Source organism: Carassius carassius, chromosome 49 (genome assembly GCF_963082965.1).
Source record: "Carassius carassius chromosome 49, fCarCar2.1, whole genome shotgun sequence".
In the NCBI taxonomy this organism is placed as follows: domain Eukaryota; kingdom Metazoa; phylum Chordata; class Actinopteri; order Cypriniformes; family Cyprinidae; genus Carassius; species Carassius carassius.
In genome coordinates, this window is record NC_081803.1 from 5,512,684 (window position 1) to 5,529,237 (window position 16,554).

The following is a 16,554-nucleotide window of genomic DNA, read 5'->3' on the forward strand; positions in this document are numbered from 1 at the left end:
CCACAGCTCATCATCTGGGTACTGCACCATCATCACACACAGATGCTGCAACACCTCACATCTGGAGCTTCACACACCTGGACCTCAGTGAGTAAATTGTGGTCTGCTGGTGTGGTGTTTTTCACCAACCTGTTTTTCCTTCAGGTTTCGATGTGGCAAAAACCGGTGACGCCCGAATAGGTTTTGTGGGCTTCCTGTCAGTGGGCAAATCCACTCTTCTGAGTAACCTGGCTGGCGTGTACTCTGAGGTCGCTGCCTAGGAGTTCACCACACTGACAACTGTGCCGGGAGTGATCCGCTATAAAGGAGCCAAGATTTAGGTGAAACTCTTTGCAATTGTTCATCATTTACCAGGCAAAGTATAGGCACTGAATGTGGTGTTTTCTGTCAAAATGGGTTATTAGGGGCCTTTCCCTCCGGGAATGTGAGTTTGCAACACTTTACAGTTTTGGTGAATCATTTAAAAGAAATGAGTCAGGTTTGACTGTTTTTGATTAAATGATTCTTATTTGTTTTAATAGCTTCTGGATCTCCCAGGTATCATTGAGGGGGCCAAAGATGGCAAGGGAAGAGGACGACAAGTCATTGCTGGTAACAGACCATTAAAAAAAAAAAAGTTAATCTAAAAATTACAATCCACTGAAAATGTAGTCTCCCGTTTGGCCATCCAAGAAATAGGTGAGTTTGTTTCTTCTTCAGAAAAAAGATTTGGAGAAATTCAGCTTTGCATCACCTGCTTAGGACTTCCACAATTCGGGAAATCCAGTCGTTTAAACGGAATTCACTGTATATTGCAGATTGTCACTGAAGTTTGGATGAATTAATTATGTCATTACACTGAAATTAAATCACGATATGGACTAGTATCTCTAAATCAAGCACAAAAAGACTATTTAAATATGAATCATGCATGGTTTCTGTGTGAATGAATGGCACAGATGTGCGGTTTCATTTACTACACACATACTGAAGCGTGCGTGATGCTTGCAGTGATTCATCATCTGCTGTCTCGCTACAAGAGGACATAAATACATGAACAACATCTCCAGAGCTGCTCTGATAGTCACTTCATAAGCAATTTATTGTTTCATTTGAGTAGAACTGTCATCATATCATATACACAGAGAAATGAAGGTATAAACAGCAACCAGTCACAATAAAATGTATAGATTACTGAAAATGTTTTACTGCGTGTAGACTGTCGTGGCCAAAAGTTCAGTCAAGTTTACAGTTATCATCACACTTTTGTTTTAGTGTGTTCAAAGTGAGCTGGACGCTGAAACTGTGAAAAGCTTTCTTTCCGAGTATAAGATCCACAATGCTGATAAAACCCTAAGAAGCGACGCTACAGCTGACGACCTTATTGACGTGGTGGAGGGAAACCGGTAGGACCTTGTTCACGTCCTCCATCCTCAGTCATTCTCGCTTTAGAAGAGATATTTCACATGGTTGTTATTCTCCTCTGCAGGGTTAACATCCCCTGCATCTACGTGCTCAACAAAATCGACCAGAGCTGGATGTTATCTACAAAATCCCTCACTGTGTGCCAATCTCAGCTCACCACCGCTGGAACTTTGACGACTTGTTAGAAAAGATCTGGGACTACCTGCATCTAGTGCACATGTGAGTCACGTGTTCCTCTGAGCTCATTGTCGAGCGTTTTGGGATGGCATGCTTAGGATTTGGCCAGGAAAACTAAGATGGCAGCACAATTAAGCTGCTTACTTTCTGAAACCGCTGTTGGGAATTAAATGAAAAAAAGTGAATTGCTGTACACTTTCTATACTAAAATGTCACTTTCAGTGGAAAATGCCTCCTGTGTGAAGCGTACAGGAACATAATGTGCTGTCCTGCCGTCTAGTGCTTACTGCCAGTCTTCAGAAGTGTATAGTATGCACTATGTATCATAAAGCCGCAGCAGAATGTATAATAACCCTGACTGATATTTCACAGCTACACAAAGCCGAAAGGACAGCTTCTGGATTACACAGCACCTGTAGTACTTCCAGATGGAAAGACAGCTGTTGAGGATTTCTGCTTGAAGATTCACAAAAACCTCATCAAAGAATTAAAATAGTAAGTGACTTAAAAATGTTCAAGGAGACTCGTGTATCTGTTTTCACTTAGTAAAGGGCTGCATTGAAGCCATAATAAGTCCATTAGAATGTAAAGCGATTATGTATTTAATTTATGCTGTACGTCATTGTTCTTTTGTGTTGCGTTCCAGAGAATAAGATCTGATTTAAATTCGATAGTGAAAGGCTCTGATGTAAGTGCAGCACTAGTTATCTTTATTTCCCACATGAGCACAGTAAACTCACTAGACTCTTAAACTCACTTCCAAGGTTACAGTGTACAGTGTTATTCTTTTCTATTGAGAAGACCTTGTTCCTAAATGAGGCCTTATTTTTTTTTTAATAGCCTTGACATTGCATCTTTCATACATTGATAAATTGATATTTGATACTTCTTTTAGATTTGTTGTTATAGTATTTGTAGTCTGTTTATAACATTGTTATGCTTTTGTTTTATTAAAATTTGCATTTAGTATCACCTCATTTTCCATCAATTCTTTGAAAACACCACGGCGTGTATCCTTAATGGAAGTGGAATTCGAATTACTGATGACTCGTTTAGATTGTTTAGAGTCGATTCTTCCTTTTGGAGATAATAACTTTATCATGAATTTTCGGCTTTGCAGTTTGTTTACATTCAAATATAGGGAGATTTTAAATTATGTAAAAGATTAAGTACAATACTGTTGAATACGTATTGAAATATGCAAAGCATCATGTCTCTCTTTTCTCTCTGCAGTGCATTGGTGTGGGGGTCGTCAGTGAAGCATAACCCGCAGAAAGTCGGAAAAGACCATGTGCTAGAAGATGAGGATGTAATCCAGCTGGTCAAGAAATAAAAGAACTCTGATGTTTTGCATTACATTTCTAAATGCCCTGAAGGTTACCATGGCAGCATTGCTGTTTCTCCATTTTTATTTTTGGACTCGCACGAAGTATGATTGTAAATCACACAAATACATTCAGCATATTACATTTCTACTCATTCTTGAATCCAGATCACAAACTAGACTGAATGCAGTTATAGATAGATATTTATATATATAAACAAAGTGAACTTCCAATAAAATCCTAATATACAAATCCATGGATGTCTAAATGTGACGCTGATGCTCGACACAAAACATTTGAACAGGTCTTTTTGTTCAGTTGCTAGCATGATTTACCTGATTTACAAAATAAACTGAGATATCTAGTGAGTAACCAGCACTTCACATGGTTTAATCCAGTAGTCTAGTGGCTACATATTATACCCTCCCCCTCTGTGACAATCAATCACTCAGGATAACCAGGCCACTTAGCGAATGAATCGGACAAGGAAGGATACACACCCTGTCAGAAGCACTGATGCCCTTAAACTGGCCCACTCACTAGAGACATTTGACATTATGACTGTGTGATGGGTGCAAGCTGCCCCAAAGGTTAATCAGCCAAGAAGTATTTTTGTTGCCATTGCATTTGAGTTAAAGTCATAGTCATGGAAAACCTAGACATTTTGTTACAAAAAGTTATTTTTTAGACCTGATCATGAAAATGTATAAAATAGTATAGTAAATATATGCTTATTTCAAGTGGTAAGCTATTCCTTTGCTAGTGATTTATTTTGTTCTTGTGAGTATCTCTATAAAAATGATTTCTTAAAATGCTTCTACAACAATCACAACATGGAAATTAATTTGTCAAAAGCTGTTGAAACCCTTTAAAAGACCATTTGTGATGACTACGAATCTATTTCACAATTTATTTTTAGTTATTGGGCAGTCTACTTTAAGCAGCTGCAGCAATGTCAAATCATTCTCAAATAAATCCATTTAAATTATACAGCAAAATTATCTAAATTTTCAAAACATCTAGAAAAGGCGATGCACAGGGCATTTCTTTGGTGTTCTTGTTTTTGAAAAAAATGCATACGGTTTTGTGTTATTCAAAATGACTGATTAAAAAGCCTCTTACCTGCCACCCTGTTCATAAAATAGCTAATATGGACAATACAATAAATCATTTTCTCAAAGAAAGCATAATTGAAAGGTGCAGTAAGTTATCAATGAGAATTTAAAGTGCTGCATCAGCAAAAGTGTGAAGTCTGTTTCTTCTGGTGGGGTTGTTGGGTTCGTGGGGATGAAATGGAAGCAGATTCAGGCATTGATCTGAGTCAGTTTTTTAAGGTGGTAGGGACGTATGCCTATGGCAGAGGAGCCAGTGCTCACCCATCAAGCTCCGCCCTTCCCCCACCCATCTTCCCCTGCTGCACTTTCCCCTGTAAATTATAGCAGCACTTTAGCTAATGAAAGAGTTGAAGTCCGGGCACTAATAAAAGCCATTAAGTGAATAAAGCACTTCCCCCTCTAACAAAATTAAAGAATTTGCCCCCTCCTCAAGAGGGAGGACTCTGTATTAATATTTATGAATTGCGGAACTGGACCCTCTACCCCCTCCCAATGACACGTACCCTGGCCCACACCACCCAACTTCTCTTCGGCAACCCACCTATCCTGGGTGATATTGTGCGACCCCCCCCGCGGGGCGGAGTATGGGGGTGTTGGAGGAGAGACATCCTGGACAGTTTGCCTTCAGTTCGGCTAACAGGTCCAGTCCAGACTCCCAGCTCAAAGCAGAAGCTCCGTCAGATGATCTTAGTCGTCGATGAGGCAAGAACAAGAGGCATTGGTCTCGGCATGAAGATCTGCTTTGAGGACGTCTATCCCTATGGGAACCTGTTGAAAGGTCTTCTTCAAGACCTCTTGTAGATGGTCTGTTCGAGATTGAGGCGAGAGTCCTAAATGCATAAGTTGCAGAATGTCTTAACTGTTCTTCTTTTCTCCTCGCAGAGCTGTGCTGACAATTCCTTAGAACAGTTTTAGTGCACTAGAAGTTTCTTCTGTGCCGTTTGGACAAGTCTTCTTCGAGGTAAAGATTTTCAAAGAGTATTGTGCAAGAGGGGGACAAAATATGCTACTTCTGAACAAACTGGGTAAGATGTAATATTTGCTCCAAATTTGTAACACGCTCAAAGAACGGATTCAAGAGGGTAAGTTAGACACCAGTTGTACCATGAAACTTGTTGAAGAATATAGATATATACATTTTTATCAACTGTTCTTTCTGGTCCTCATCCTTCATTCTCCACCATCATACTTAATATTGTTTGTTTCCTCACATTTCATCATGCTAAGTGGTTCAGTTGTCCGACCTTTAGAGTTGATTAGCGCACCCATCCTTCCCATTCCCACTAAAATGTCCCAAGGGGCATGGCAAGTAGGGTAATATGATTATCACCCAGATGGATGGGCAGAATCTAGGTGGGTTTTTGGAAGAGATACCACAAGAGATTTTGCAGTAACAAGTTAAGAATTAACCCTGATGTCCAAATGTTGTGGGATAGACGATGCTGGCGGAGAAAGAAAATTACATTAGTGGTTTATTCTTATAAAGCAGTCTATTTGAGCAAGTTAAAAATCTGGGGAGCTATTGATGTCCCCTAATAAGACAAGCATCACTTCAACAAACTCTATTTCTATAGATTTTTTTTGGAAAACCTCTGAACTGAATGGCAGCAAACTCATGTGATTACCAAACCACTCTCATTTATTAACATCCATTCTAGAGTTCTCTTGAGTTCCATTTCATTATTCTACAGAAATTGTATAAAATTGACAGATTTGTCGACTGGTCATCCAACATAGGTAGTAGGGTGGTATACGATTTTCGGAGAGGGTGGGGTTTGTCGCAGTTTTTGCGCAGGAAGGGCGGTGCCTGCGAATCTCTGCAGTGAGAACGTGACCTATGACTAATCTTTTTTTCTTTTTTTAATTTTGCAGACATCCTTAGTCACAGTCTCTCGCAAACACCTTTTCCACCCGTCTCCCATTGTGTCGCTCTCGGTATTCACCTGCAACAACCTCTATGATATTGCTTTTCTCAATTTCCAATATCTTCCAGGTTCTGGAAACCTGAATACAGTCTTTTGGAGAACAAATACAACATCGAAGGATGGCTGAAGAAGACAACTTGATCTTTTGATGGTCTTTTTGAATTACCTTCACCCAGTGATCTATGACTTGTGGTTCCACCTTACATAGACTTAGAGCCTCAACCTGTTCCCAGATGACCCGCATTGTATTCTGCATGATTTTAAACAGCATTTTGATGTACATGGACCATCCCATCTTGTCTTTTGTGACTGATCCACAACCTGAAAAAGTCTCTATTGACTTTACGACTTTGCCCAGGACACCATTGTGCTTGATCTAACCATGCAGTTCCCTTTCTGTCCATGGTTGTGCCAAGCACTTTGGAGACTTGTGTGCACTTTCTTCCAGGTTTTTCTTACTGTTCTTTTCCTCTTAGATCCACAATCTAAAGAATCAAACCTTGTGCAACAGTCTGTTGAAGTGTAACTTTTTGTCCCAAACAAAAGTATTTTAAAGAGAATAAAATGCATTATGTTTTGTTTGTTGACTGTTACATGATCAAAACTGTTACGTGGTCAAAATAGTGTTAGTTCTGTTGCCAATATGCACTTCATCAGCAAAGCTTATGCCATGGCTTGATATTTCTTTGTGTATGTCCTTTCAATTTGCTCATACAACCGAAGCCGTAACTACCATAAACAGAAGGGAGATATATACCCAACCCCCCAATATTCAGAGTAGGTCTCAATCCACATGGGGATTCATTTTAATCACATATTTTTCTTCATATTTTACAACTAGCTTGAAAATAAATTATAAAAAATGCCCATGTCCAGATGCATGCTCATTCGTCATAAGAAAATGTATGAACAAATTTGGCACATCATCCACCGTTTTCACTACTGAAGACAAAAAGACTTTAGTAATGGAAGCCTTGCTCAAGTAAATGCAATCTTAGATGCAGTCAGGGGGTCATGAAGATGGGTGGAGCTCACTGCAGAGCAGCACTTAAAGTCAAGTCTCTAGATGGATGAACCACTGTTTTACCGTCTGAGGTCATGTTCGGTTGCTCTGCTCAGCTCCAGTCATTTTCCAAGTAAAGGACTCCGCTCAGATATTGTGTCATCTGTTTGCCAGTGTACAAGTGTTTTATTTATTGACTCTTTGGAGATTCAACCTCTTCACGAGACCAGCTCATTATTTATAGCACCTTATGGAGATTTTGAACACTTTAACTGATTCACTGAGGGGTTTAAAAAAGACGCATATCAACCAAAACCTGAATGTCTAACTATGAATGTAAAGAATCAATAAATGCCACAGAAGTCCAGGCAATGAAAATGCACCATAATTGAAGTACAATCATGACTACCGTTATGTATTTTATAAATATACACAAATACTGCAGCCAGTAGTCTGCGTGTGATGTGCATATTGAACGGGAACAACAGTAACATGCATTACTTTTTCATTTATTTTTAGGGAGAGAACGTCAATGGCGTTTGCTTGTGCAAAGCTCACTGACACGATTAGGTTAGAGGTTTATTTAGATCACTAACCTTCAATATGAGCAATGACAATACTGATAATAATACTCAGCAAACACCATTAATACATATCAAGACTATTAAATAAATGCAGTCTATCTATGAAAAATGTTATTGGACTTACATTTTATTCTGTTGTTCCCAGAAGTGGCTGCATATTATGATTAAAAGCTATTAAAACATCAGATTTACTGCGGTTTTTGAAGGTCACAGTCTTCGACACTATACCTACATTAATAAAAATGAAACAAGACTCGAAAATTATTCAGAATTGTTTTATTTTCAACAATTAATGAATTGGGTAGATCATTTTCATATTAGAGCAAAAAAAAAAAAACAAGCTCAAATCAGTAGCGGAAGAAAATTAATTTTTCAGCATGATGCTTAGATGAAATGGCAGAAAGCATTGTGCTCCACAACCATATTCAGGATGAGTGGACCAATGTCATTTGCGTGGAAATTGTTATTTTTGGGAAACGGAACAAGACGTGTCATATATTTCTCTTTGTGTTAAGGTGTAAAAAATAATAATAATAAAATTGTCATTATGCAATAGCACAGTAAATCATTTCAACATACACCTCTAACATTTTTCCAATCTATTGTACAAATCAAATCTATTTTCTGTGGTAAATGTCAATAGAGTATAAATTCAAAAAAAAAAAAAAATCTATAATTTTGGATTATTAAATAAAAGACCTTCTGAAGTACGACTGACCGCGGTGAACAATAGTTAATGAGACAAAATCTATCATCTCCACCTTTAAAAAATAATTCTTAAAAAAAGAAAAAACTTTTTTTATTATTATTTTGCTATCTTTTTTTTCCCTTAAACACACTGGGATGTAAACAGGGCAGTTCTATCTAAATGTTAAACTCACACAAATATATTTAGGCCATGTCTTTTTATGATGAACCCTAACAGAATAGTGCGAAATGGTAATTCTGACGAAATTACCGAAACAAGGACAGAACAAAAAAAAGAGGGAATTAATTTCATATGGAACAATAGTGAACAAGATGCTGAGGTTTACTTGCACCTTCAGTAAAGAGCAGATATTCAAAACTGAAAATTTGCATGCTTGATTATATGGATGTCATAATCAACTAACTCAACACTGCGTCTTTGGGACCGTTCACATTTCAAGTGCAACATAATTCCTTTTGAAATTATGATATTTAGTTACCACTCGTGTAACAAAAAACGCCATGCCATTATCAAGTGCTAACCTCATTCAAACGGAGGACATCTGGATGTCATACAAGAGTATATATTTGCACATCCACCAAAAAAAAAATCTGACCTTAGGATTCGAAAGATCTGCTTTCATTTTAAATGTTCCTCTGGAAAGGCCATAAAGATAAAACTGACACAACAAGATGCATGTACCTTTCCTCAGATCATTTACATATGTCTTCTCCACACAGCAGACTGTAGTGCTACTGTATGAATAACTTCACTGGTGTCACTACATACATCAGTATGAAATAAAGGTCAAACCATGGGACGGAGACCAAAACAGGACAACAATCTAGATTTAGGTCTAGAGGTCGATCAAGATCAGTGTAATTTCGATCAACAAGTTAGACTGTACCAATTATTATTTTTTATCTCTCAAGTAAACATGTGTAACACAGACAATCCCATTAGAGTAGATGCCCAATAACAAAAAAAAACTACTAATTCTTTGCACTTGCACAAAATACATCAAGTCACAGTGTCCTCATTTGCTGTTCAAGAGTTCAGAGTAGAAAAGATGCATTATACTTCAAACAGCCCTCTAGAGCGCAGGAGGAATCGGAGCCTGATCATGAGGATGTTGCGGTTGGCAGAAGACACACCTCTCTGGTGTTTCCAGAGGTTTTGGCGATCCTGCGAAGGCTGTTTGGGTTTTACTGGCAGTGAACATTCACACGGTAAATGAGGACGATGGGGACTCGATCTGGTTCAGCTGAGAGCAGCTCACCACAGTATAAACTGGAGAAGAAAAAAATGGCTTCCTGAAGTTGAAGCTAGTAGGGTGTGTGCATGCTTCTGTTGTTTATCAGCATCTCAACAGCATGATTGATTCTGATGATTTAAATGCGGAGTGAAATGCTGCTTTGGCAGGAGAATCTACAATTAATAAATGCCATTATTTTGGCTCATCTCAGCAGTTTGGTTTAGATGCACCCTACAGAAAGAGGAAGCAAACTAACAGCACATGAAATGGGGGATGTGAGCGCTCAGTATGACAGTTAGTGCAGGACTGGCATAGATGAATTTTGGGAATAGATGGTTTGAATTTCTTTGTGGTTTCAAATAATGACCCCATAAGCAAAAAAAATGTTCTGATCCAGGTCATTTTTCAACAGTACATCAATCGCTGTATCCAGTCGCTCAGGCGTAGATCTGACTCGGGCCACTAGTGTGAGCATTATCAGCTAGTCGTTCTTGGGTGGGTTGGGTAGGTTTTATGATGCTGACGTAGTCCTGGACTCCGACGTCCATGTTTTTAGCTCTGAGAGCAGCGCTGTGAAGCTTCTCCAGGAAGTCTGGCATGCCTGTGAGATAGAGAGGAATTGTAATCTTTGTGAACAGGTGTCAAGAAACAGCAGCTGCAGAAAGGGCACAATTAATGAACATGGACTTTCATGATGGCAGCCAATTCATCTGTGAAATTCAAAGACCTTCATTATGTAATTACGGTTATTATGGATAGAAACTCTTTATTAGACTTCTTTTGAACTGTTTAACAGACGCATCTGCTTGGAATAGCCAGGGCAAATTTTTATATAACTCCAACTGGATTTGTCTGAAAAAAAGAAAGTCATATACACCTTGGATGGCTTGAGGGTGTCAAGTCATTTTTGAGTAAACTATCCCTTTAAGTACTACAAAAAAGGCTGGTAGGGACTACCATGAGCTTCCCCCCGGATCTGTGACATCACTAACCCCGATGTTCATAAACCCTGCCCCCGGGAACATGCAGAACCGGTTGCATCGGTTTTCGGATCACCAGTAGTTCTTTCAGACAGTTCGATTCAATAAACCGGTTGAAGAAAACGGTTCACCGGTTCTTTTGCGCTCGACGTATAATGGCGTCATTTGCGATGATTGCCCTTGATTCAAGCCTTCGGTTTACCCACGCTCATAACACTAGCACAGAATCAGTTCAGAATCAATCACCAAAAGAATCAGTTCGGTTCATGCGCTCTGTGTGTCAGTCTGCTTCACGCTGAATCACACATGTGCAGTATAATCAGCTCCTCGATTCTTCTTATCTGGCTCGGCTCGGTGTTCATCTTCAGTACTCTCTTTTCAGCAGTTTAGTCAGTGTACTGCTTGAGTAAATGAATTACTCCGGGATATTGGTTTGTTTGAACTCAGAGGGAGTGTCAGTCACATTAAAAATGTTAACAGCTTAAGTCATTTGTGGATTAATGCGTATTAAAGATGCAAACCGTTTAAAACGATTCAGTTCGATTTGGTGAACTGAATGATTCGTTCGCGAACCGGATATCCAGACTGCTTTGTTTTCATCTCTCACACAACAGACACGGAAGAGAAGACAATGCTGAATAAAGTTGTCGTTTTTGCTATTTTTGGACCAAAATGTATTTTCGATGCTTCAAAAAATTCTAACTGACCCTCTGATGTCACATGGTCTACTTTGATGATGTTTTTCTTACCTTTCTGGACATGGACCGTATACCGTACACACAGTTTCAATGGAGGGAATAAGAGCTCTCGGACTAAATCTAAAATATCTTAAACTGTGTTCCAAAGATAAACGGAGGTCTTACGGGTTTGAAACAACATCAGGGTAAGTTATTAATTACATAATTTTGCTATCTGGGTGAACTAACCCTTTAAAGTTACCACTGGATATAACGTTAGAAACACATCAGTATTCACCGTCAAAAATCAGTAGTGATAATACTGAACACGCTACTTTTGTATGCATTATACAGAGGCGAGATGAAAAGAAAATGCCATGTAAACTTTTCTGAAAACAGTCAGTTCCCCTCATTTTTATAACCCCCCATCCTTAATTCAATATTAAGGATTTTCTTCCAATATTTTGTGCATCATGAACAGTGAGTTTGCTCTGCCAGCTACAGTATTTTCCCCTCTTTTCATTTGTGCAAGTCCGGAACTGAGATCAGCTAAAAGAAAACAAAAGAACTGGTTGCCGTTTGCGCGTTTAAAATTTTTATTTTTTTTTCGGGCCAGTGGTAAACTGTTCCTTCTCGGCTAAAGGAAAACACGATTATATAAAAAAAAAACAAGACAACAACAAGATTTTCCAGGACATTTTCTCTTATTTTTCATGACTGGTCATCAATTTTCCATTACACATGGGAACCTTGATGATAAATTTTCCCATAATTTTTTGATAAAGATAAAAAGAACAGCTTTTTTTCACCTTTATAAAAATGATTTTCTAATATTACAAATGTCTTTACTGTCAATTTAATGTGTCCTTTATATTTATATCCAGTAGAATCTCTCAATTCCCCCTGGATGTCCAGGTGTGAAAAAACGATTATATTGGACTGTAGATACAACCTCAAGGAGTATTTTTAATGTACAAATTGGAGCGCATATTAAAAAAAAAAAGTATGATTGCACAAAACAGATGGCTCACCGCTAGACACCATCCAGCTGACACAATAACGAGGGAAGACCGTCTGGGGATCATCGCTGTAAGTCAGCAGGTAATCAAAGCCATTCTGTTGAGACAAGATAACTAGCTTAAGACTGCAAACTAAGACCAATCGCAGACAGATGGACACACAGGAGATTCCCAATACTCACCTCGTCAAATGACCGGTGTGGGCGGATGACCATCTTGGATTGGTAAGAGTGAACTCGGACGAACTCCTGGGTCTCTGGGAGACTGGGGTGTTTGATGGCTCTGAACAGAGAAAGCAAACACACTTATTATTCAGGACACACTAATTAAAATGTCACTAAATAATTCCTATAAAATGGCAACAACAGATACCTGGAGACTAAGATCATTAAGTTGTTCTCCAGGTCAACGTGATATCGGCGCACATAGACATAGTCTCTGGAGTACATGGGATACTGCACAGGAAAGGTCAACAAATTATAATATGAATTGCTATTAAACAACACTGTAAATACTAACAGAATTTAAAATATTGAATTTAAAATAAGGTTTAAACCAACCAATTATAACTCATTCAAAATATCTACATGTTCTTCAGCTTTAAAATAGATACTTAAACTACTAACAACTAAAACTGATAAAAAAAAGGCTGTTGTGAATACCCATAAGCCCTTGCACTTGGGAATATAATACAGTAGCTGTTAAGAATCAACATATTTTGTATATAAATACCTATATAAAATGCTGTTTACTTGGATTTTAAAGCCAATCGTTTTGCAATCCTAAATGTCAACCTATTAGGATTTTGAAGGATTGTAACTTCTTGATCAAGAAATTCTTTAACAATGAAAATGAATCCAGCACGGTGGACTGATGACAGAAAGAAGATTTATCTTAAAAGCTTTTAAATCTTCAGCCAACTAGTACTAGATTACACTTCTGATAATTCGACTCAGCCCATTAACTGTCCACTGCAAAAATCACAAGGATGTTTTCTTGTTATGACAGCAGGCAGTGTAGAACTTGAGCTTACTGGAAAATGCGTGGCCCAATGAATGACCTCGGTGCCAGTGTTGACGTCCCTGTCCAACACTTCCAGTTTGATGACCAGCGCGTCCCACTTCTTTCTGTACTCGGTGTCCAACTGGAGTAAAGGGAAATATTTGGGAGAGTCTAAATATAACATTCAAATACTAACAGCAGATACTAACCACATGCACACACAAGATATAACATCTTTAACAAATGAAGTGCAAGGCGGGTGATGCCTGAAACATGCAAAAGGGTTGCCAACTCTCGCATCTGGTGTGAAACACACATGCTGTCTGTCTTATGTCACCACACTAAATCTCACACCATATAACAAGACACCACAAAATCCATTGTGCTTTCTTCAGTGCATAACTTACATTGAATTAATTTTTTTTAAACGTTATGAGTCACAAGCAGGTGGAGCACAACAGAAACATTACTGCAGTCAATTAGACTTAAATATTATGGTTTTCATTACATATTTGCTGTTGAATGTGAAATTTGTCTAAAGTATATTTTTTAGGAGCAGTAACTGGAATCTTATTAGTCCCTTACATTTACAGGGAAAATAATGAGAGTAAGATGTTATTCATGAGTTCAGAGGAGTAAATGTGTGCCTGCAGAACATTTGACTGCTGACCTGTTCAAACTTTTTATTTTTATTTATTATCAATAATTTAGTGATTCTGCTTGCTTTTTTACTTATTATACTCCTCAAGTAATAATAGGTAAACAGCATGCAAATAAGAATTTAAATGTTTCTTTACAAAATTAATATTCAGTATTAGGATTAAAATAAAAAATGAATGGTGGCATCCTCAGGATCTCATACAGGCACCTGTGACTGGTTCAGGTCATGTCATTAAAATCTCACTAGCAAAGTGACATTCAAGCAGTTAATATTAATTAAATTATTTAGTACCTGAACATTGAAGAATTGCCGGGGAGTGACATCTGTATATGAACCAAACACTGTAACAAGAGAGCCAGACATGTGAATCTGTTATTTGAATAGGACTGGACAAACGGTTTTAGCATTTAGAACATACCTTAGAACATACCTCTGTATTCAAAAAGATGGCTCCCCTGGATGGGTCTCCTCCACACCCTTAAGTTCTTCTTCTCCACCACCACCTCCCAGCCTGGATCCACATGCACGGCTGTCTTTGGGTTCACATTCTGGCTTCTCACCGATTCCAGTGCTTGCAGCTCCCACGCACACCTGAAGCGCAAGTACAGAAGAGCTGCTTTAACCACAATAATGCAGAAACAAGGAGATAAAATTATAACAAATGTGCCACAAACTAAACTTGGCTAAACTGCACCTCGCCCCTCTTCAAAACCACACCCTCTAAAGCCATAACACCCAATCTGATGTCATAACACCGGAACACGAAAAGTAATTGACAGCTAGAGAGCGTTTCTGATTGGTTAATAGAAGGAATATTCCATCAGGATTTTGTTTACAACGCTATCTGTAAAACGCTTAACCAGTGTGAATATCAGTCAGATCATAGGGGCACATTATGTGTCTTATTCCCAAAATTACCAATAGCACCACATGAACAGTACCTTCTCAGCTCGTCATCTCCAATCCTCTGGTCTTCCCACATGAAGACCCCAGCCAGTGCTGCTATCAGTTTTCCGGTGGGGGCGTGTTTGCTCTGCAGGCGCCTCCATATGTGTCCCACGAGCGTCCACCTGCTCCTCTCAGAGTACAGGTTTGAGTACAGCTCTCCGATCTGAAAGGCCCTTCTCAGCCTCTGGCCCGTCACAAAACTACAATGGTTGGCGAATATAGACAGTAGTCTCGCCTTCTTCCTTTCGTCGCAGGCCAGCTTATGCGTTCCTCTTCCTGCTTTTTGGAGCCATGACAGCAGCAGGCCCACGCGCTCACCCAGACACGACAAACTCCACGGTGTGCTTCTTATCGCTCCACTTTGTTTAAAAGAGCTGAAGCTCTGCAGTCGGACAGATCTGGCCCCTATATTGCACAAATAGCGTTGCTGGACAGAGGGGAACATCTTTGTTTCTAGAACTACGAATCGATGATAAAAAAATTTTTTTATTTAACTTTGACGTGCACTTTTTAGCTAAAAAACAAAGATTTATTATACAGATTAGTTTCCATGTATTCAGAGGACTGAGACAAGTGCAACGCAATGCCAAGTTGACATGCACTAGCGATTATCTCGCAATTTACTTAACGACAGGTTTTAATGGACAACTAAAACGCATGAGTAAAAAAGAAATATGTATTTTCATCTCATATTATGAGACGCTATAATAGCAATTCACTAGATAAACAAACGATTCGATATTATTTGCGAACAACTGCGATAACAGATCAACTGACTAACGTTAGCTAGCCAACATTCAATGACATGCAACGGCGGGCAAACTGTGATTAAATCAACGCCAACAACTCGAATCTTTAAAAAATGTATGTCATACACGATGTTTTATAACAGCTAAATTGTTTTCGTATTCCTATCCTTAAACTAATCTTACTTTTATCCTCGTGCGTTAGCGTCATGCCCTCACACCTCTCTAGTGGAGTACGAGCGAGCTGCTTCGAACATCCCTGTTGGCCACGCCCTTCTCCGTTTTTACAAGTTTCTATTGGCTGTCACATACGTTGAGGATGCAGCTTTCATTCTAATTGGGTAATGTGGCTGTCTGTCTTCGTTGGTCGTCCCCCTAGATCAACCAGCATTTTAACATGACTCACCTCAAGTCAACCCAATGGTGGTCCCCAACAATTTAAAGGTTAAACAGATTAACCACGTGTCTAGTCCGTGCTGCAACTATGAAATAATGAACCACTTATTCCATGCAGAGTAATCAGAATTAAGATAAATAGATATGTACACTTACTAATTATATATTATTACAACATTATTCGTCAAATTTTGGAGTAATAGGTAAGTCATCAAAACTATCAAGTAATTTATTATTTAATAAACTTTTTTATTAAAATCTATGCGTAGACAGTCTAGATTTGTCTACTGAACCTCCGGCTTTCATCTATCTATCTATCTATCTATCTATCTATCTATCTATCTATCTATCTATCTATCTATCTATCTATCTATCTATCTATCTATCTATCTATCTATCTATCTATCTATCTCGAGCCCATTCAAATAATTATTCCTGTCGTTATTATTTCACATGGGCAATAAATGCCCTATATATCTCAAGTACATAAATCCTGTGCTCCTGAGTAAAAGGAGAAATATTCCATTGAAGTAACTTTTTTTAATTTTTTTTTTTCTGTGGCCACGTGGGGGAGTTATAGCACAGCTTGCAGCATCACTTTGGCTTCATCTCAGTCTATCCCATGACTTCAGATAACCCACGAGAGGAA

General features: G+C 38.6%; 1 protein-coding gene and 1 pseudogene across 1 annotated transcript; one reads left to right on the forward strand and one right to left on the reverse strand.

Annotated features, from left to right (window-relative positions):
• Positions 1-58: 58 nt before the first annotated feature.
• Positions 59-2,935, forward strand: LOC132132817 (developmentally-regulated GTP-binding protein 1-like; annotated as a pseudogene).
• A 5,579-nt stretch (positions 2,936-8,514) lies between these two features.
• LOC132132148 (stAR-related lipid transfer protein 7, mitochondrial-like) lies at positions 8,515-15,784 on the reverse strand. The gene is made up of 8 exons (XM_059544443.1): positions 14,757-15,784; positions 14,246-14,406; positions 14,107-14,156; positions 13,186-13,296; positions 12,525-12,607; positions 12,335-12,434; positions 12,165-12,249; positions 8,515-10,077 (listed from the first exon to the last, which is right to left on the reverse strand). Exons 1-8 carry the CDS (start codon positions 15,206-15,208, stop codon positions 9,914-9,916), a joined length of 1,206 nt encoding a protein of 401 aa, XP_059400426.1. The 5' UTR covers positions 15,209-15,784; the 3' UTR covers positions 8,515-9,913.
• Between the last annotated feature and the right edge of the window lie 770 nt (positions 15,785-16,554).